The 12,617-nt window shown below is 54.1% G+C and overlaps 1 protein-coding gene across 3 annotated transcripts; it reads right to left on the bottom strand.

Annotated features, from left to right (window-relative positions):
* Window positions 1-467: 467 nt before the first annotated feature.
* Window positions 468-12,183, bottom strand: BRD2 (bromodomain containing 2). 3 transcript variants are annotated; one of them, XM_052648118.1, is made up of 13 exons: window positions 11,779-12,183; window positions 7,874-9,196; window positions 6,006-6,309; window positions 5,247-5,384; window positions 4,709-4,847; window positions 4,414-4,628; window positions 3,944-4,318; window positions 3,295-3,423; window positions 2,861-3,109; window positions 2,477-2,742; window positions 1,672-1,976; window positions 1,313-1,435; window positions 468-1,206 (listed from the first exon to the last, which is right to left on the bottom strand). In XM_052648118.1, exons 2-13 carry the CDS (start codon window positions 7,900-7,902, stop codon window positions 1,070-1,072), a joined length of 2,409 nt encoding a protein of 802 aa, XP_052504078.1. In that variant the 5' UTR covers window positions 7,903-9,196; window positions 11,779-12,183; the 3' UTR covers window positions 468-1,069. The 3 variants fall into 3 exon arrangements, with proteins under 3 accessions (XP_052504078.1, XP_052504079.1, XP_052504080.1); XM_052648119.1 differs by lacking the exon at window positions 6,006-6,309 and adding an exon at window positions 5,667-5,758 and having other exon boundaries at window positions 11,779-12,182; XM_052648120.1 differs by lacking the exons at window positions 7,874-9,196; window positions 11,779-12,183 and adding an exon at window positions 5,667-5,758 and having other exon boundaries at window positions 6,006-6,138.
* Between the last annotated feature and the right edge of the window lie 434 nt (window positions 12,184-12,617).

Here is a 12,617-nt window from a genome sequence, read left to right on the forward strand (position 1 = left end):
AGCTCCACAAACACGCAATTTGAAGCCAAACCAGCAAATTATAAAAACAGGCACACCCGCCTCTTAAGGCAGACGCCCAGTGCAAAAAAGTACCCATTGTTGGCTACTCTCATCCCTTTCACATCTAATTGGTAACTTCCAAGTGTTCAGGGGACAATCTACACATCCAGGACCAGCGAAAAATCTGAGCCTATTCAAAGTCCTGAGTTTGAAACTCTTGGCCAAATGAGCCAGGTATTGGCTTCATCTAAATCAGAGCAGATTGTGAACCTTGTTATTCTGGAGGATTGACTTTACAAAGGGCAGATGCACTTTTTATCACAGCAACTGCCTACTGATTTATTTAAAACAGGATGATCCTTCTTCCCGCCCAACCCCCAATACATTCCTCAAAACTCTCAAACGTATTCCATTGGTTTTGAAGCAACTACAAAAACAACCGTCATTAAGGTAATGAACTCAGAACATGAATAGTATTTCTTTATTTACAAGTTAGAATCAACAGACAAAAAAAAAAGACAATCCAGGGGACCAACTGGGGAGATGACTGAAACCCCTGGGGGCCCCAAATGGAGCAGAAGGAAAAGGGAAAACTGAGTAGAAAAAAAAAGTCAACGTAAAAAAAGAGCTCCCCCTTCCTCCCTCCCCATGGAAGCTGAGGGACCACGGCCCCACCCCTCTGCAGCCTTACCTAGCTTAAAATAAATTAGAACGAACAATCTCAAAACAGGGCCCTTCTAAGTGAACAGGGCAGCTGTGGCCTCAGGTAAGCCCGTATCAGGGCCTCTGCCCATTCCCACCCGATACCCCTGCCTGCCCCAGCCATTTTGAATGGGGGCTCTATGCCTAAGGGGGCACTCTTCACAGGGCTGGGAGCTCAGTCCTCTTTTGTCCATTTTCCCGTCCCTCCTTTAGTCTTGTCCCTGCGCCCCTCCCCCCTGCAGAGCCAGCTCTCTCACAGAGGGGGGAGGGGGTGAGATGAGAAGCGTCACAGCACAGGGAGCGGGCGGGGCAGGGCGGTCTAGGGGTCCGGTCCTGCGGAGCCTCCTGCCCCATCTGGCCTGGCCCTTTAGCCTGAGTCCGAATCACTGGTGTCTGAAGAGGAGGAAGAGGAGGAGGAGGAGCTGGAACCCGAGCTGGAGCTGGAAGCACTGAGGCGGGACACCGCGACCTGCTGCGCCGCGGAGGTCTCCGTTTTCTCGCTCGCTGAGGAACAGAGGTGAAGTTTAAGCATGTGTACGCCTATATTCCACTTTGGAAGATCCAAGAGGGCAGGATGTAATGAACTCACAGTGGCTTACGGGACACTCACCTTTCTTGGGGGGCTTTTTGGTAGAATTGAGCTGCCCACTAACATCTTGTAACCGCTTTTCTAGTTCCCGCTTCTTCTCCAAAGCCAGTTCCTCCTTTGTCTTTCCCACAGGTTTTTTAATAGCTAGAAAAGAAACAAACCAGGACTAACATAGCCAGGGGCACTCCGGTTTCCCTGTCCCATGCGTGTCGTTGCCAAATGCCTTTCTTGAACTTAAGCAGGCAACTAATGCAACCCATCATCCCAGGAACTAATGATTCCAAGTGCATCAAGCATAACCCCCACCTCCTTCTCTAAACTGTCCTCAGAATCACACAAGAATTTGCCAGGGTAACTTGGGGATCTCATTTCATACTCACTATACGGCTTCCGGGGTTTCTTTCGCAGGCAGGAAAGAACGTAACGTTCGAGCTCTCTAAGTGTGGACGGCTTGAGTGTTTCAAAGTCAATCTCAATTTCTTCTGGGTTTGAGTCACGTAAAGAGGGCTCCCTGGCTTGGATTATGTGCACAACACGACCCAGTTTCTCCCCGGGCAGCTTGTTGATGTCCAGGCTCAACTGCCGCTTCTCGTCGTAACTCATGGGCCTGCTTTCTTCCTCCTCCTCTGAGTCGTAGCCAGCAGGCAGGGCAGGTGGGGCTGTCTTTGTGGCCTTTTTGGGGAGCCTGAACAAAAGAAAATTATCACTTGGGGGAACACATTATCTCAACACATTCTCACTGTTCCATCCAGTGATCTGCATTTCACACGTGAAGAACTGTTTCCATTAAGGCAAATGAGCGAGTGAGTCAGAGATGGGCTACAGGGCACTTGTCTATCAGGGGAGCAGAGCTTCTTTACACACCAAATATCTTAATCTCGGCTGGGCTTTGAGAAATAAATACAAGTACGTCAGCACAGGTCTATTGTTTTTGTACCTGAAGCACTAACCCATCCCCGACTACAGAAAAAAAGAACATACAAAAAGGCTGAGAGAAAAGGTAGGCAGATTGCACTGTCAAGAGTTAAGCAGCTTCAGAAGACCCTATGCTCTTCAAGGTCTATTTCATCATCTGGACACTTGTCAGAGGGGGAAAAAACCCAATCACTGCCGCCCCCACCCCCCATTTAGAGAAAACTGCAAGCAACGGGAGAAATCTCTGCTTCCGTTCCTGTTGGAACTCACTTGGTGCCCCCTCCTCCAGAGGGTCCAAAGCCAGGAGGGCCCAGCGTGGCAGCGCCACTGCTCCCACCGCTACCGGCCTTCTTGGACTTCTTGGGCTGAGACGGGCGGGGTGCCCGAGGCCCTTTGTCATCTTCATCAGCCCCAGCTCGGCCTCGATGCTTCTCTGCCTTCCGTTTCTTCTTTTTCTCTTTTTTCTCTCTCTTTCGCTTGGGCTTGGATATTGGGCCTTGGGACAAGGCAGCCAGTTGTTCATGTACTGCTCTAAGCTTGAGAGGAAAAAAAACAATTTGAAAAAAAAATACATAGGTAAAGCAATGAAAAAAAAAAAATTAAGCCAAAAGACGGCATGAGCCTCATCCAGTAAACTCAACAGTGACAAAATACCTGCTCCTGTAGTTCAGCCAAGCGATGAGCCCTTTCTTCCTCGGAGTCAGAGCTCTCACTCTCTTCTTCCTCCTCCTCGTCCTCATCTTCCTCCTCCTCTTCCTCAGAAGAACTCTCACTGCTACTTTCCTCGCTGGAGGACTCTGAAGATGACTTGGCCAAGCCAGGGGGCAAGGCAGTAGAGACTGGTAAAGGCCCCGGTTCCAGTGGTTCATCTGGCATTTTGGCATAACGGAACTCAAATACATCCTAGAAAGAGACAGCAGACTCAAAACCAGGCTAAGAGATATGCCCTGATCATACCCAGCCATTTGGCAGCTCCAACGTACAACTGCATAAACTGGGAGAGCCTCATGTTCAGGCTATGCAGCACAGATGGCAAAATTCCTTCCCCCAGCTTCATTTATCCTTCAGACTCCGACCTTGACACTCACCTGTAACTTTCGCGCCATGGCCACAACATCATGGTCTGGAGGATTATATTTATAGCAGTTGGAGAACATAAGCCGCACGTCAGCAGCAAACTCCTGTGCGTCCCGATAATCGCGATTCTCCATCTTCCGCTGCAGAAGGAGGCAGCATCAGAAGCTGCACAGGCAGGGAGACTCACCTTTCCCTGCCAGGCCCAGACACTGCCAAGAACAGCCCTCTAGACAGCACAGTGGGGGGTGGGATGTATGTGATGGGAAGGACCTATACCCTGGGGCTCAAGTTTGAAGTCAAAAGAATTTGGGTGGGCTGAACAAATGTCTATGTGTAAGAAAAAAAAAATTATTTGTAAGTGAAAGTTGGGGGGGTGTGTGGCCTCCAACTATTGGGCTACCCCCTTTACTCCCCTACCCTAACCCAACATCTCCAATAGACAGGACTTGAGTATAAGCAGTGACGCTCTGAACGTAAAACCCACCACACTGTTTCCAATTCCAGAAAATACAGACTCATTAGAGTATGTGACCTTTTGCCTCACTATTTTGTAAAAGTAAAACGCCAAGATAACTGCATGCCCATAAAAAGTGACTGTTTTATTGATCCTTAGGCTCCGATCACTGCCTGAGTATCCCATCTGCCCCATGCAGTGGGTACCTTGACAGTGCTGAGGTCCATGGGGTGCTTAATGATGTCATGGTAGTCATGCAGGCCAAGAGCAGAAGCGTCCACTGGTTTATAGAAAGGCCAGGCATAGGCAGCGTGCTTCTTAGACAGTAACTCCTTCAAAATGCCATTGCAATGTTTTAACTGTTCCGACAGCTTTCCTTTCTTGGAGCTCTGGTGTTGTTGCTGAGAGTCAGGCAAGTCTTTGCGTGGGGGCTTGATAGGGCGGCCACTTTCTCTACGCACAGGGGGGAGCCGGGCTGCCTTAGGCTCCAGACCCCCTGGAGGGCTAGCTGGGGACCCAGGAGCCAGGATAGCTGTAGGTGTAGGGGTGGTAGTATCTGCTTTCCGCTTTACCCCTTTTTTCTGTGGAGAAAAGACAGGTGCCTTTTACTCTGGGGATCCACCCCATTTAAGACCTTCCCCTCCTCATTACCCCAAAGATATCCACAGATGTATACCTTGGCAAGGGGCTGTGCTGGGGGAGCTGCAGAGACAGCAAGGAGTGGGGGTCCAGCGGAGTGCAAGGACTTGAGAAGGGGAGAAGAGATGACCGACGGATGGGGAATGTTGAGGACAGTGGTAGGTATCTCAGGCGGTGGAGTATACAGGGCAGTGTGAGACACAGAAGAGACAGCGGGCACCTGATGGGCACTGGTGATGCTGCCCTGGAGCGCTGCAGGGGAGACAAAGAGTCTAGTTTGATTACCACTCCCATCTCTTGGTCTCCATTAGCAAAACACCTTCTCTTCCTACCTGCCAATTTGGCCCCTTTCTTGTGGCTGTTCTTAGGGATAGTAACCACAAGTTCTTGTTCTTCTTGTGGCATTGATGCCACTTTCTGCAGAAAGATCTTTTCCAGCGTTTGTGCCATCAGAACAATATCATCAGTGGGCTACAGGAAACACAAACAAAAAGTTCAAATGCTAGGAAGAGAGGTAAAACCATTTTCTCTGGGAAATACCTAGCCCCAGGCATCATCACTACTTCCTTACACAACTCCATCAAAGTACTAAAAATTACCTATACTGGGCCACTCATTTCCCTTTTATCTCTTCCAACTTTGCCCCTCAGAATGCAACAAAGATAAAAAGTGAGCAAAGTGTTGTATTTAAACATCTCTTAATCCTGGATCTCTGAAGCCACATCAGTTTTCAGTGGCACCTTTGCAAACAGAGTTTCTAGATACCAAACTGCTGAGAACACCTTCAGTAAAAGATTTAAACTTTACAATGATAAAGTAGTGATAAGAAACGCACTCTCTCTCCTCAACTAATAACACACAAGAACTCACCTTGTTGTAGATGTAGCAGTTGGTGAACATGGTGTTGAAATCCTGCATACACTCTGAGGCAGCCCAATAGTAGTTGTTTTCAAGTCTCCTCTTGATAGTACCCATATCCATAGGCTGCTTTATAATTTTGTGATAATCCTAAAGAAAAATTGGTAGGTCAGACCACAGAAAGAAAAATGCCTGTTCTCAGGCAAACTACCAACCCCTACACACACACACACACACACACACCCACACACCCACACCCACCCAAGTCTGCCAGAGGAGTACATAGTCTCCTCAACTGCGGCCCCAATCAAAACTATGGGATAGGGTTAAAAAATGGGAACAGGACTCTGATCACCCATAAGACCCCTATCGCCTTGCTCTAACCACCCATCTCCCACCCACTCTGGAAAGTTTCCCATCCTGTGACATTACCTCTGGGGCTGGCTATCCATGGGCTGCATGAGGGAAAGGAAGAAGCTAAGAATTTTGGCCACCGTGGTCCTCTCCCAACCTGGGGTGGGAATCTGTAAAATGGAGCCAGGGCACAAAAGTTAAGGACACATGGAGGGCACAATGAGAGATCCTAGATAGCAAGCGGTTGGATCAATCACAAAGGACCAAAAATCTAGAATTCTGGTGGCTATCTGCCCTATAGGGTAGAAATGGGAACTCCCTAGGGGCCGCAGCACCTACCTACACTAGGCAGCCCACCTCCATGCACACGCATTCTTTTTCATTTCCACACCTCCCCACTCCAACCTCTCTACTCACCGGCAGACCCAGTTTGACAGCATCCACAGGCTGCCGGAAGGGCCATGCAAACTGATGTTTCCATAGAGCCTTCATCACCACCTTGTGCAGATATTGCAACTGGTTGGTAACCCGTCCTGGCTTTTTGGGATTGGACACCTCGGGAGGTGGTGGGTTGGCAGGGGTTAGTTGCAAAGCCGGCACTGAAGCCATTGTGGGGCTCTCGAATCCCTCATACAATAGAGAGGGCTTTCGAATCCTTTTCCCAGGCGCTGCTGCTTCTGGGCCCAGGCCCAGTAACCCTGCATTCCCCTCCCCAGGGAGCCTGTGAAGATAGGAAACAAAATCAGATGTGGTAATCTGGTGGAGTTTAGTAGAATTCCACAATTCACAGATTTGCACTATGTACCCTCAGCACATCTAGGCTTGGAATCGAGCGAAAACAGTGGTAAAGATTGTGAAAACGAATCCAGCATCCAAACAATCCGTGGAGCTTTTGTTCTTGTACCTCTTATTACCTTTTCTATACCCACAGAAGCCCTATCTTCTGAGTTCTTAAAATCTAATAGGCTTCTTCACCTGTTTTAAACTGAAAAAGAAGCCCAAGTAGCTTCTCATAGGGCCCAGCCATTTAAGAATCACAGCCTTGCAGGGACAGAACTTAAGTAAAATGGGTGGAGCCAAGAAACTCAAGCCCCAAGTTTCTTCCTCACTAGGGGCTTGGTGGTTGCCATGGTGGTTGAGCCTGAGGGGAACGGATGAAAAGAAACAAAATAGAAAAAGACACCTAAGAATCCACCTGTGCAAAAGGAATTAGCATTCTCCACAAAGCTCGGAATAGTTAACTCCAAACAACGGGCAAGCAATCTAACGGATCCGTACCAAAAAAAGAACCAGACAAGGGAGTATTTGTCAGACTTCACAGCCTGGAATACCTCAAGCTACCAGCCTCCAGGAATTAACTATTCGAAAATTCAGTCTCCTCCCTCGAAGGGACTCAAAAAAGAGCTGTCCAAACAGTCAAGGTCAGCAAATTCCCCCATAAAAGTGATACAGACCTCCCCCTACCCAACCTCTGCCAAAAACTGCGATGCCATTAACTGGTTCCACTGTGGCATCACCTTTAGAGATCAGAGGCCAACAGTGCATCAAGTTTACATTCTCTCAGGGGCTCCTCAAGACCAGGTGTTACCCAAGGCCCAAGATCTCGTTGTTTACATCCCCAGAGCAGGACTAAAGAGTGCTTAGCTCCACCTCTCTACCCTGAAGGAAACTCTCAACTCTCATACACACACACACAAGAGAAGAAATCCAATCTTCAGCAACACAACACACACCTCAACACAAAACCAAACCACTCACCGAAAATGAAGAATTTAAAGACCTGTCCCCGACATTAGGAACCCACAGTAAGAGTGGTCCTTGTACCCTACTCAGGGAATCCCCGTTTCCAGTCCCCGAAGCTCTATCACCATGGCAACCTTGTAAAGCACAAGATGTGAACACGAACCCCCGCCCCAGAAGGCCCGACAAACGGTCGCTTAGACAGCAGACTTACTACCCTCAGGACCCGCTGCCCAACCCAAGTCCTCCCCCGGTACATATTCCGCCGCCACCTCGCTCTGCCCGACTCAGCTAAGATCTGACCACAGCGGGAAAGTAACCTGTAGACTGACTACCTGGGCTCCCTCCATACGCAGGATCTGGGGCCGCTACCACGGTCCCCAAACCGCCGCTCACCCCTGCGCGAGCCTCGACAACCAACAGTTGCGCCACGAAACAGCAACGCGCCCGAGTCGGTTCCACACTCCTTCCGAACCCGACACCTCACACCCGCGCGCCGCAGCCCCCCAACGCCCCCTTCCCACACGCGGCTCGCAGGGACGTACTTGTTGTGGGGAGTCACGTTTTGCAGCATCTTGATCACGGGGAACCGGCGCTGCCCTCAGCCGCGGGAAATCCGGGTGGCCTCGGTTCCCCTTACCTCCCGGTCCAGCATAACCTGGGAAGTGGGGGGAGGGCGGGGGCCGCTGCCCTCGGCCCTCCAGGCGACAACCCACCCCGCCGGGCTGGCACGAAAGCAATCTCCTCCGCTGTTCCTCGGAGAACTCCCAGCAGCTTGGCGCGCTCCGCAGGAGGCGGACAGCGAGAAAATGGCGGCGGCCTCAGCTGAGGCGGGCGAACGAAAGGGGACGGGCTCTTCAAGCCCCAGGATGGCCCCCGATCCCAGACACCGTCGCCAATACTGCCCGCCGTTGGTCTGCAAGGATCCCCTCTTCCTGCCGGGACCGTCCGGGGCGGACGAGGTCCCGTTTCGATCTCGGATGGAGGCGGATGAACACGAAAAGTGGTTTAGGGAGCCGCCGCCTCCATCTTTGAAATCCTCTTGAGGGCGGAGTAGAGGGGGTGGACAGACTCCGACAACTGGGCGGGGCCCGAAAAAGGGGAGCTTCGGGGGCTTCTATGGGGTCTGTACTGTCCGCCGGGGCCGGTCATAGGCCGAGACGAAGGCCATTTCCAAGCGGATGGACGTGGATTGTAATGGCGGCCCCAGACGACTCGAAGGCTCTGTGTAGATACGCAGAATCCTCCAGCTCGTTCTAGAGGCTGCTCCACTCCAGCGCGAAATGGCGCCTCCGAGCCCCGCGCCAGCCCTTTATATATAGGCAAGGGGGAGGAGCCTCGCCGCTCATGCGCGCCACCGTGCTCGCGATTTCCCCCACCCCCTTCGCGCGCGCTCGCTCGTTCACGCGCGTGAAGAAGCAGAGTCGAAGGGGGAGGAACACCTCTCCGCGGGAGCGTTTTCTATTGGTCGGCGGAAGCGATGACGTCATAAACCTCATTTCCAAAGCGTCAGTCACCAGGCAGAAGAGTGCCGCATAGACCCCCAGGGAAGCGGCAACCCGCCACATCTCTGAGCCAATTGGCTGCGCTGTGGTTCGGCAACTCCAGGGAAAGAGGGAGGCTGGCAGGGGTGCAGCACCCTCTCCCTGCCTCCCCTTCCAACAAAGTCTTTCCAGCCGTCCAAGCCCAGTGCGACTGGCGACTGCCAAGCTTGGGCAGGTCGTGCCATTCGTAGCTCCTCCATTGGCCAGGCCGGCAGGATTGGAGGGGGCCGCGTGGGCGTAGCCAGGATCGGCCCGCCGGGGTGTGGCCACAGGACGCCGGCGGTGGTGGTTCTCGCGACTGAGGCGGCCGCCGCAGTGAAGAACCTGAAATGAGGAAGAAGACGCCATCTTAGAAGCCGCGGCCTGCCACTGTGGCAAACGGCCGAGGGCTCCCAAACACAGCGAGGAAGGAACCTAACGTTCCTCTGCTTCGCAATCAAAAGTGCAGAATTACCAGAGCCTTCAAATCCTCCTCTTCCTTTCCCAGGCCAAGCAGTCGAAATCAAAAACGCTCCCCAGAATCTACCCTCTGTGAACTCAAAGGCTTCTCTCCAAGGAACTAAACAGAGACCATGTTCTAAATACTTGCACCCCAAGCACCTCTTCAATCCCTCCCTCTGATACCTTCAGTTACCAATACAAATATCTACCTGGTCGACAAAACCTCGGCAACCCTTTAGTGGGAGCAAAATCTCCAACAAAAGCACCCGTATACCCTGTAAAATGAAACCCACCTCCTCCCCAAACTTCTCTCCAGTGTCTGGCTCAGAGCGGAAAAAACAAGGCCTTCGAGGGGCGAATCAGGGTGCGCACCCTCCCCCTCCTGGCGAGCTCAGACCTCTCCCCACGCTCCCCGCCCTTCCCCCCACTCCGAAGGCGGGCCCGCACCCCCTCTCAGGGTCCTGGCGTCGGGGGGGCGGAAGGGCTCCCCCATCCCCCCCACGAGGGTCCGGAGTCCTCCCCACGGAGCGGCTGGTCTATCGGTCAGCGCCAGGGAGGAGGGCGAGCGGAGGCGGCGGCGGCTGCGGCTCCGACTAGCCCTCCCCCTCCTCCGCTCCCCTCCCCCCTCCCCCCGGGCCGTCCGCCTCCGAGGAGGGGCAGGAGCCATTTTGGGAGCTCAATTTCGTCCCCTCCCCCCAGCCCACTCAAATCTTTCCCACCACCTAGTAACCCGAATGAGGTTACAGACTACGTGTGAATAGAGCCGCAGCGCAAGGTTAGGATCGCTAAAGCCATCTCTTGGACTCCCCCGGTCCCCTTCACCGGAGAGGGAAAGAATTTCCCCCGCCCAGCCTTTAGTTGGGGGCCCTCCCCCCTCCTCCTTGTCCCCTTTTCTGGCTACCAAGTAAGAAAACAGTCTATGCGTATCTGAATAAGGAAATTAATCACGAAAGTCAACGAATATAAGAGCCCCCCCACCCCCCAACCGCAGGGCTTCGTGAAGGCATAAGTCCTCGAACTGTTACCCTCTTTCCTTCGTAGCAGCCCTGGAGCCTTAACCTCGGTTACTGCGTCTAAAATGGCCGTCAACCTTTAGTCTTCTAGACCACCAACTCGGGCAAACCCTGCGGGGGTGGGGGGAAGCACGCACAGGGACGGCAGTCTCTCCTCTCCTCCCCCCCTCCGATCAGGCCTCGGCCTCAAAAGTACCAGCGGGCCCGCCCGGGTGGCTGCAGCAAGGAGAGCAATGACACAGCAACTTTCGCCCAGAGGCCTTCTCCCCTCCCCCTCGTGGCCCAGCCTCCCCAATCTGCCATTCTTCCATGAGGGGCCTTGCAAGTCTGCACCGAGGCCTATCTGAGGGCCAGTCAGGGAAGAAAAACAGGTCGAGAGACCACAGGGCCTTGTTAGAAAGTAGAAGGGCAGCCAGACATTCTGGCTTATTTCCCTGCATCCCGGAAAATCACTGTTTTCCTCTGCCTCCCAATCGTCCCTTCCCCCAAATGAGTCACACGGGAGGCTACTGGTACTCAGTAATTTGGAAAAGTAACTCTTCCCTCCTTTCCGCTCCCTCCCCCGCAATACACAAGGAGAGACTGTTCAGGAATGGGGGAGGGGATGAAGGAGGCAAAAGACACCACCCAGGAGAACACTGAAACTTTGGGCGCTGTGAAATCATTCCAGGTCCCAAGACTCACTCTCCTGTGTCTCAAGCCACGATTTTCAACCTCTCCCGAGACCCTCGTTGGGCCTGGTTCCTGATCCAAAGAAGACCCCAAGCTTCTAGCCTGCAAACTCTCCTCAGTCGGTGACAGACACATGCTCAGCTAAGACCCCGCCGGGGCAACCAAGGTTTATTCAGAAGGCTCCGCAGGCCAGGTCCACGTGAATGCACACAAATTCGATAACCCACTCGAAGCGTAACCTCCACCATGCCATGTGATGACTGCCAGGTTCCTACCGCTGACACAAAAGCAGCACAGAAAGGCTCCTTCTAGAGCCTCTGGGGAGAAAGGGAGTGGGCGCCTGGGAACAATTTCAGTTCACAGCCTGGGTTGCCAACTCTCAGTATTCCCCTCTAGGAGTAGGAATTACAGTCACCACTCCCACTCCTCAGCCCACTAGATCACCCCACCCTCCGGCCGCCAAAAGGATCCCTTCTCACCTGGTTCCAAGCTCCTGTACCCCTAAGGGACGAATGGAATCGGGGGGACACACCGCCCCCACGCCCCTTTGCCCTCCAATTGGTAAGAGGACAGAGGTTGGCCATTCCCCTCCCCCACCCGAGGAGCCCTCGCCTGCTCGCCCCCTCCCCGCTCCTATTAGTTGTAAACTGTTTGAAGGACAAGTGCTCCCACCCTCACAGTTCTTCTCTGCACCCCAAGAATCTCCCTTTCCGACTCCCCACATTGGTTAGGCATTTAAATGACTGTCAACATGCCCGCCCGGCAAGGGCCCCTTCTCACCTGGATCCCGGAACCTTCCAGGGGGGCTCCACTGTTCCCCTTGGCTTGGTGCGGGGGGAGGATGTAATCCGGGGTGTCACCCCCCCCGGAAACTGAGGTTGCGTTGGGGGAGGGGGCGTAGCCCCCAGCCCCTCCCTTCCCGGCCGAGCTGGGGGGTGGGGAGAGCATCGGGACCGCGCGGCCACGTCAGCGTCACCCAGATTGGCTGATCCGGGTCACGTGCCAGCCACCCCCCTTCCCCACCGCCACGGGGGGCCGGTTTTTCCGCAGGTTCTCGGGGGTCGCGCAAGGGGCCAAGGGGGCCGCATGGCCCAGGCCTTTCTCTACAGACCCAAAGCACCCTAACGCCGCCGCTTCACATCCTCAGCTGCCTATCCCGCTGTCCTCAACCCTATCCCCCCCACTAGTCGCGCTGTACGGGTTCAGCATGGCTGCCGCAGCCCGGGAACGGGCACAGCGCAGGCGCAAGGGTGCGACCGGCTTGGGGGAGGGGAAAGAAGAGTGGGAGGTGGCGGGGAGAGCGGCAGTGCGCAGGCGTCAGCCGTGGCACCGGCGGCTGGGCTCGGAGCGCGCGCAGTGGGTGGGGCGGAAGCGGGCGCGGCGCGCGCCTCCCGCCTCAGCAGCCCCTCCCCCACCGCAGGCGGCCTCGCGGGGCGTCCTGAGGTGGCCCAACTCGGTTCCTTTTCCGCAGGTGTGAGGGGTGGCTTGGGACGCCCGGGCCCCGAGTCCAGCGGGAGCGCGCGCTGCTGAGCTGTAGTCAGTGGAGGAGGATGGGGCCTGGACCTGGAGTTGTGAGGGTTTGCAGGGTGGGGTCCCTCCGCGGTGTAGTGTGGTTCCAC

Source organism: Budorcas taxicolor, chromosome 11 (assembly GCF_023091745.1).
Source record: "Budorcas taxicolor isolate Tak-1 chromosome 11, Takin1.1, whole genome shotgun sequence".
NCBI classification, from domain to species: Eukaryota; Metazoa; Chordata; class Mammalia; order Artiodactyla; family Bovidae; genus Budorcas; species Budorcas taxicolor.